Source organism: Trachurus trachurus (genome assembly GCF_905171665.1).
Source record: "Trachurus trachurus genome assembly, chromosome: 23".
Classification (NCBI taxonomy): domain Eukaryota; kingdom Metazoa; phylum Chordata; class Actinopteri; order Carangiformes; family Carangidae; genus Trachurus; species Trachurus trachurus.
In genome coordinates, this window is record NC_139912.1 from 8,385,561 (window position 1) to 8,394,181 (window position 8,621).

The 8,621-nt window shown below is 41.5% G+C and overlaps 1 protein-coding gene across 1 annotated transcript; it reads right to left on the reverse strand.

Annotated features, from left to right (window-relative positions):
- Window positions 1–3,870: 3,870 nt before the first annotated feature.
- Window positions 3,871–5,171, reverse strand: myf6 (myogenic factor 6). The gene is made up of 3 exons (XM_084000020.1): window positions 4,620–5,171; window positions 4,185–4,278; window positions 3,871–4,095 (listed from the first exon to the last, which is right to left on the reverse strand). Exons 1-3 carry the CDS (start codon window positions 5,136–5,138, stop codon window positions 3,986–3,988), a joined length of 723 nt encoding a protein of 240 aa, XP_083856146.1. The 5' UTR covers window positions 5,139–5,171; the 3' UTR covers window positions 3,871–3,985.
- Between the last annotated feature and the right edge of the window lie 3,450 nt (window positions 5,172–8,621).

The following is an 8,621-nucleotide window of genomic DNA, read 5'->3' on the forward strand; positions in this document are numbered from 1 at the left end:
GGTGGGGGGGTTGCTCCTTCAGGTCGATGCTGACTTGTTTAGGTAATTATGCTGTTGACAGCCTACAAGGATACAATGCGGATATTTCTCACAATGTGTCAAAACGTTTGGTGAAGTCACCCCACCCCCCACACCCTCTACACCCCCCACTCGTCCCGTCCGATCTCTGGGAACGACGCGCACCTAAGAAAACACCAGTACCTGCTGCCTGCTCTGAATTGCCGTCGGAGTTTGTATTAGGCACAGCTGAAGAAGACATCGAGCCCCGAAGCTGCTGAGGAGATCAAAGCGCGTTTAGGGCTGAGAAACAACGGACTTACGGACGATGAGAAAACCTGGCAACCAACCAACCAGCGCTGAGCGGCTGATTGAGGCGGCGGGGTTAGATTAGCGCAGCACATGGTGTTATTATGAGTTTATATTGACGCACTTCTTTACGCACAGAGCGCATATGCCCGTGCTGTGTGTGTATGGTCTCTTGGGAATAGAGTCCAGTTTGCTTTTTTTCTTGTTGTTCTCAAGGGTCAGAGACAGAGTTAAGTGAAGGGCAGGAGGTGATCTTTTATGTCCATCTCCCTCACGTCTGAAAACCTTATTTCTTCCAAACGGCCTCGTGCTCTGACTTTATTCGCTGCTCGTTCAGCGGAGCAGCAGCAGCTCCACTGACACAGACACGATCCATCACTCAGACTGCCGACAAAACAGATTCACGAGCAAAGTGAAGCTCATTTACTTTTATTTCTTCTTCTTTTTTTTTCTTTTTTTTTAAATGTTTTTGCATATTACTATTGCTATAGAAGTTGGAGCATAACTGCATTGTGCTACCATCTGAATCAAATGTTTCCCCTCCTTGTCCATTTCACATTCCCCATAAGAATTAGAGAAACAAAAAAAGAAGAAAAAAGAAAAACACACTTTGAGTGGCAACAGCATTTGTTTGGCAGTGAGCAGAGAGAGGTTCAGGCCTGTTGCACTCAAGTCTTTTTCTTATAGCAGGGAAAGTGTGGATAAATCAGAGCATTCAACCCCCTCCACCACCACCACCACCAACAACCTACCACCACCTATTACCACCCCCTCCTCCTATAACAGCTCGCCTTTCATCAGCTTTGACTTTTAAAACGCTGCCTTCACAGCCAAATGAGAATGATATGGTGTCATCAGTAACACCGAAAATCCCCGTTAAAAGTTTAGACAAGAGAAAAAGTTGGAGATGGTGCTGGATTTTTATGGTGTGGGGGTGGGAGAGGTGTGTGTGTGCATAAGTTCTGATGGAGGAAATATAGAAGTAAGACAATACAGCAGGAACTTCAATAGCAGGTGTTTCAACTGAGTGAGAAAAAGTGTGTGTGTGTGTGTGTGTGTGTTTGTTGTTGTTGACGTCAGGGTTACAGTTGTGGAAAATATGCAATAATGTGCAATAATTACCAAAAACAAGACATGAAATTGGAAACTACAGAGTGGAGCTGCAAATGAAGTAACACTGTGAGCGAGAGTGAGAGAAAGAGAGAAAGAGAGAGAGAGCCCATTAAAATCACATTACTGTTTGGAGCGATCATGTTTCTGTGTGGTTTCTACAGAAAACAGGATATTTGCTCAAAGATATGAACTGTTCTGTTGAAAAGAGACACATGAGAGCTCCGAGAGATTACTGAGTGTGTGTTTTTTTCCCCCTTTCTTTTTAGTTTTTAATGCAGCTCCGCTCTGAAAGAGGTTTCCATATCGTATACTCATGTATTTAATGTGAGGGGGACGCAATGAACAAGTCCTGCATTTCGGTTTGTTTACTTGGAAGTACATTAGAAGTTCCTTTAGATGTATTTCAGCATCTAAAGTTGTATTTATTATACGATTTCAAGTGTTTTATCATTGTGTAACCGTATTATTTCATTTATAATATGTTGTTTGTGCAGCATTTTCATTTTTAAAATGTTCTTTTACTGGTTTATATGCTGTTGTGTGTGCGCATTTTAGGATGAAAATCACATCTTAAATGTGTCACCATTGATTTCACATGTATAATATTATGAACAGTTTTCCTATCCTTTGTAAAATGTACGTTTAAGTTTCCTAAAAGGGGGGAAAACAAACATTTAGTCAAAGAGACACAAGTCAGATGAGTGACGGCCAACACTGACATTAGCACAGCTCCACACACACTGACTGAACCCACTGAACTGAAACACAAACACAACGACCATCAGGTCAATCAGGTCATAAATACAAGACCAAACACCAAAGGATTGCACCTGAAAATGGGACCAATACGACCGCCGATATGTATGAAAAAAAAAAAAGACAGGTTGAAAGATGCAGGAAATGATCAGTTGACGATAAAATAAAATAAAAAGTAAACACATCAAAAAGGAGACACACAAAGGCAAAGTGCAGTATCTGCATTTTAAGATTTGTTGGGTTTTTTTGACCAATCAAAAGTGTGGCATATTCTCTTCAATCTGGTAGAATTCGATATTGGTACTGCTAAAATTTCCAGAGTTATTGGGCTTTTTATCTGGCTGTCCATCCAAAAAAGCACTGTGAAACCAAGGCAAAGTGCAGTATCTGCAAAGAGTACTGTACTCCCTACATTCTATATAATTCCATTGGAGTAAAACCAAGGCAAAGTGTCGTATCTGTAGCTAATACCAAGCCAAAGTGCAGTATCTGCACCAAAACCAAGGCAAAAGTGCAGTATCTGCCGTAAAACGGTCAAAATTGGTCAGAAAGACAAACTACAAAATACATTTAATTCAGTCCACCTTATTATAGACTTGGTAGTTATTCATAATTTGATGCTTTTTCTGACAATGAAAAACACAAAAAGCTGTTTTTCTCAGTTTGGCATTTTTACAGATACTGCACTTTGCCTTTGTAGGGCAGCATCCACACTACCTCTCTCTAATGAAGTAGAAAAGGTAGTAAGGAGTACTTTAAAGTAGTATCTGAAACAGGGGAAGAGATGATTCCGATAAACATGTGTGTGTGTGTGTGTGTGTGTGTGTGTGTGTGTGTGTGTGTGTGTGTGTGTGTGTGTGTGTGTGTGTGTGTGTGTGTGTGTGTGTGTGTGTGTGTGTGTGTGTGTGTGTGTGTGAAGGCCTGAGAGGTGAGTCACCGAGGTCAACCAGCGTGCACCCCGACATCATCAACACACCCCCTCCCTCTATCAACTCTGCCTCTATCTCATGTCATTACACAACAATGAGACTCCATGGATTTCCACGCTGCTGCTGCTGCTGCTGCCACCGCATCATCATGTCACACGTTTTACTGTAATAGCTCTGCATGTAAACGCTTTGTGCCACGTGATGTCAGAGCAGGTGATGATGAATTGAGACCTAATGGCTCGGAGAGCTTCATTATCCCGCTGGGCTTTGCACTCATGTGTCCGCCAGCACAAGTTTCCAACCAACATAACGTTACCCCCCTCCACCCACAAAACATATGATCGAGCAGACTGGAGTGGAGTGGAGTTGGGGTTGGGGTAGGGGGGCAACTCGAGTTACTGTTGTGGGACCGGGTCTGCTGCCTGGATGCCAGTTGGAACAAAGAGAAGCAGCCCGGCAGCAGCAAACTACTCCAGAGCGGTTTAGACGGATTTTATGGACCTCTAATAGCCGTGAACACTGGGGGGACCTGGTACAGCCTGAACTGGTGTTAATGCAACCCACCGGAAAAGATGGAGTGGGTCTAAATTACCTTGAAGAATGAGCAACATGCTGTTTTACTATATCGCAAAAGTAGCAATTTATTTTATGTACAAATTATTAAATACAATCAGTTTTTCTTTCACCCTGCTTTTTCAATACAAAATAAATACATCTAAACTTCACATTATTATAAAATATGTACACATCATCTGCTGCTGCTGCTGCTCCTGCTGCCGTACGACAAAACAGGACTATCGTGGAAATAATTTAGACGATAAAACAGTGGAAATTTTTTCTAAATACGCAGTCTAGAAGTGAAGGTGTTGGGGCGGGACGTCTCAGTTCTCCGAGGCGTCCTCGCTGTAGCTGATCTTGTCGTCGCTGGTGATGCTGTCCACGATGGAGGACAGACGCAGGAGGCTGGAGGACGCCGAGGACTCACTGGTTCCTAGAAAGAAAGAAAGAAAAAAACTCAGACACTCCCTCTCTTTGTGTTTCCTGGTTGTTGTGAGTGACGTTTGGCAGGTTGGTATATACCTTCTCTCTGGTCTATCATTGCTGCATTGGAATGGTCAGCAGAGGTCGGCCAGGGCTCAGAGGACTTCTTCCAGTGGTATTCATGACTGGCCACCTGCGGGCAAACATACAAATATACAAACATACGCGTTTACGATGGATAAACATCATATTTGATGGAGAGTATTAATAAAATAAGAGAGGTAGAGGTATAGCAAGGCTAGTATTTGTAAATCACAGAGCATTAGTGACATCAGTATTTAATATCCTGTGGTTAAACCCTGCTGACATTAAAATGTCAGGGGGATAAACATGCACTAAACACATCATAATGTCACTGAAGGCATCACAGGAATACAAATACATGATTAAGTCATCACGGTGTCCTTATAAAGTCATCTGAATATCACACAGGCTCCTGCTGTGAGGGGTACTGTGAATCCAGTATTAGCTTACACTGAGTTCTTTAGAGTTATGGGACGATCCGTTTTGGCTTTTCTCCTGCTCGTCCAGCGTTTGCAGCAGGTCCTGTAACCTCTCGATGTAGCTGATGGCGCTGCGTAAAATCTCCACCTTGGGCAGCCTCTGGTTTGGGTTGGCCACGGTCTTCCTCTTCAGCGCGTCGAAGGCCTCGTTGATCTTCTTGAGCCTCCGCCTCTCCCTGAGCGTGGCGGCCTTGCGTCGGTCCGTGGGCGCGGACTTCCTCTTGCAGATCTTGCAGGCCCACATGAGGCACTGGCCCTCGCAGTGCGCGCCGCGGAGTCCCGGCGGCGCAAGGACGTGCTCCTCCCCGCTGCTCTCCTCTCCGGTCTCCGACGGAGCGTTGTCCTGGCCCGGGGACAGCGGGCTCTCGTTGCCGTTGTACAGAGGAGAAACCCCCGCCATGTCCAAGTGCTGCAGTGGTCCATGATCCCCTTCCTCCAAGTAGCGTAAATCACTGAAAAGATAAGTGTTCGTCTCAAAAAGGTCCATCATATTGTTGCGCCCCTCGCTCTGTTTTGACAGTGGGGGACTCTGGCATTTAAATAGAGCAGCAGGGACACAAGTCACCAGGCTTATATATAGAATGTGAAACTCTATCCAACAGTTTGGCTGTCACACTGCATCAAGCATCTTTTTTTTTTTCAATGGGCCTTTACAACCTAGTGACTTTGTGTAGGGAAATAAATATACATTAAAGGACTTCATGCACGAGGCATTCAAATGTCACCTCAGGTTTCATGACAGGTGCTTTAAATATCTGCATCCGGACAAAATGGCTGCACAGTCATATGTGACTGGGTGAAAAAAGGAGCAGGGCAAAACTGAACCTGGATGAATATAGACATGAATACTATGAAAAACCATAGGCTGCTATTAATGTACATAACTAATGCTTTTATTCACACTTAGACAATGTATTGTTGCTTTTACTATATTAGGTCATTTGAAAGAACAATGTTGACTATACCACTTATATCTTCCGATCCTCATGACCCTGACTCACAATAACAAAAGAAGAGCTATTGTTATAAAGCAGATATATGGTTCACAAACAAAAGAAAATAAAGCAGAATGTATGTAATACAATAAATACAAAATAAGAGAGGAAAGTAAACAGAAACACACACCTTAATAGCCACTTTTTCTAATCTTACAACACCCTAATAAAGCAAGTGTAGCATTTATAACATCTAAAATGCATTAAGTGTGTGTCATTGCTCTTTACCAGAAGGTCGACTGTCAAAATGTTTGATTTAGAATAAATTTGTGTGATTATTTTAAAGCTTGTCTATAAAGCATGAATTAATAGTTGACTAATACAGCATTTGTTAATTGTTAGACACAACTTTTAACAATTGTTAGTTACAAATCAACACACACACAAAGACAAACACACAAATCGCACTTTATTATCTACTTATGACGCTTTATCGGTTCTATGGTTTTATCTGAATTTTCAGCCACCATCCTGATACAACACAGTGATATTACTTTAGCATTTAAAAGCATTCATAAACATTTAATGAATGGCTTAAACACACACATAATGAGTACAACTGTGTTTACACCAGCTTTCATTAATCGGTGCCCAAAGGAGTTTTTGGTGTTGAATTATATAAATTAATAAATACTTACACCTGCTTAAAAACAAACTGTTATTAAATGTTAATATACAACTTATAAATGCTAAATGAGGAGGTTGGAAGGTGGGATTCAAAATTGACTGTGTTTTCAGAAGCAGTGTGTGTGTGTCAACCATTACTGCGGATAATCCTCACACTATGTTAACAAGTTCCCTCCCATGTACATTTAATCTAAACTAAATGTTTTACAGTTATCATGTAGATGATAATGCTCGGCACAGTTCAGATGTGTTGTGCCGGTTTTAGCCGGTGGGAACGGTATGGCCAATTGTAACTTGTAGAAAATCCCAACATAAATAGATTGGAATGTGCAGAGTCAAAACAGCTTTGAGAAACACATGTATAGGACGGTATAAATAGAAACGTGGCTCATTCGCCACACATTCATAAAAAAAAGAAAGAAAGAAAGAAAGAAGATAAAAGCCAGTGCAGGAACTATGTGATATATAGCCTGTGGCATTTTTGCTGCAACCTGAAAGGTCCACGATTGGAAACTTCACAAGCGGGAATGTGAGGGATTCCTATCTTTGCGTGGCTGCACGACCTTGTGTGATGAAATGGAACAAGATGGAAGACAAACACACACTCACACACACCTTCACTTTTCTATTGCCAACACTTTTTGTTTTATTAGAGAGCAACTTATGAATCAGTCAAATTCAGAGGGATCCCCACAGACACACTTACACTCCCACATAATTGCTCTAGTTGTGTGAGTGTCTCCTGGCACTTAAGAAATGCTGTTGCACAATCAGTGGGGTTTTACTTTTACCCTATGGATGTCGCACCCCCCCCCCCCCTCCCCCTGCCCCCCCCCTCCACAACCTCCATGGCTACTGTTACATTGTTATGGCAGGCTGAGAGTCATGGGTGCTTTTCCACATTTGTCAGGGCGTCTGAAACACAACAAGTCAACACAGTATCTGTGTACGTCGTCTGTGATGACTATGTTGCAGTTACAACGTATCGTACAGACTGTTACCAAGACTTTAGGATAACTTACAAATAGCTCCTTTTATGTTATTAGTTCCACCTGTGCAGCCACATTTTTTACATTTTATTTTAACACTGACAGTCATGTCAGTCAAACTGTGTCGTCAGTGTGGGAGTTTTTTATTGAAACCATTTAGACTTTTTATAGCAGGTAAAGCACAGGTGGAACAGGTGTGGTGGCCATAACCGGCATTAATGAGGCAGCAGGCAGAAGAGAAAGAAACAGAGAGTGTCCAGGATTGTTTTGTCTATTGTTTTCTATCAGGGGACAGATGCTCGCACTAAACATATCAGTAATTCATTCTTTTTTTTTCACCTTGAATCACATAAATCTAAGTTTGCTCCGTGGGAGCACCCTCAATGTCGTTGTACCTTGTGCAATGACAATAAAGACTATCTATCTATCTATCTATCTATCTATCTATCTATCTATCTATCTATCTATCTATCTATCTATCTATCTATCTATCTATCTATCTATCTATCTATCTATCTATAACATAAAATGGTCAACACATTGTATTACGTAATGTATGAGTGTGGACGTGTTACTGTAATGTTTCTAGCATTTGTCAAACTACAGTTTCTTCTATACTTCAAGTCTTTTTGTTGCCTATAAATCTAATTATGCAGCCTCAGTCTCCAGTGTCCTTCACTTTGTTCGCTCTGCAGATGCACAACTGTTATTTATTACATCCTCACTTTATCTGCTACATCAAAATGAGGATGTATATTCTATTTTCAGAAAATGCAGTTACACCAGAGACCCTCATTTATGCAGCATTGTTAATGTATAATTAATGACAGTGACAGAAACCATATAAGAATGATGGAGAAACTCGAAGAAAATATTTGAAGTCCGCTGTCAGAGTTTTGATTTTTTTGAGGTGATTTATTCTCATGGGCAGTAACCTGTGGAAAGCAATACAGCTTTTATTACTTGTTTGCTGTTTGTGAGGTTGTCACTGCAGCAGAAAAGATGCATACAGTATGTGTGCGTATAAATGTGGTGCATTAAGTTTTCTGGGGTGGGAGGTGTTGGATTCGGTGTACCTTTCATCAAGGAAGGCAGATTTAGTATCCCATACTCATCATAAAACAAAAACAAAACTGTATTCGCTGTCATTGCCTCTGCATCATTTTCATGCAAACAGTATCAGTCACAGTGCAAAGGGAAAGTGACAAATGGTGATAAATGAGAAAATGATGAAAGAAGAAGAACAGAAAAGAATAGGATATGAAATTAACCCTGACGTAAAACTGTAATTGGCCTTGTTCATTGATCTGCAGTGGATTCTTCACATTTTCAGATGAATGGAGTTGTGTCCCTGCTGTGTCC

Bases quoted from the DNA above. Each gene is read 5' to 3' on its own strand.
- myf6 (XM_084000020.1), bottom strand. From the start codon at position 5,138: ATGATGGACCTTTTTGAGACGAACACTTATCTTTTCAGTGATTTACGC. The intron at 4,279-4,619 runs GTAAGCTAATAC...GTTTGCCCGCAG, and splicing joins ATAACTCTAAAGAACTCAGT to GTGGCCAGTCATGAATACCA. The intron at 4,096-4,184 runs GTATATACCAAC...CTTTCTTTCTAG, and splicing joins AATGATAGACCAGAGAGAAG to GAACCAGTGAGTCCTCGGCG.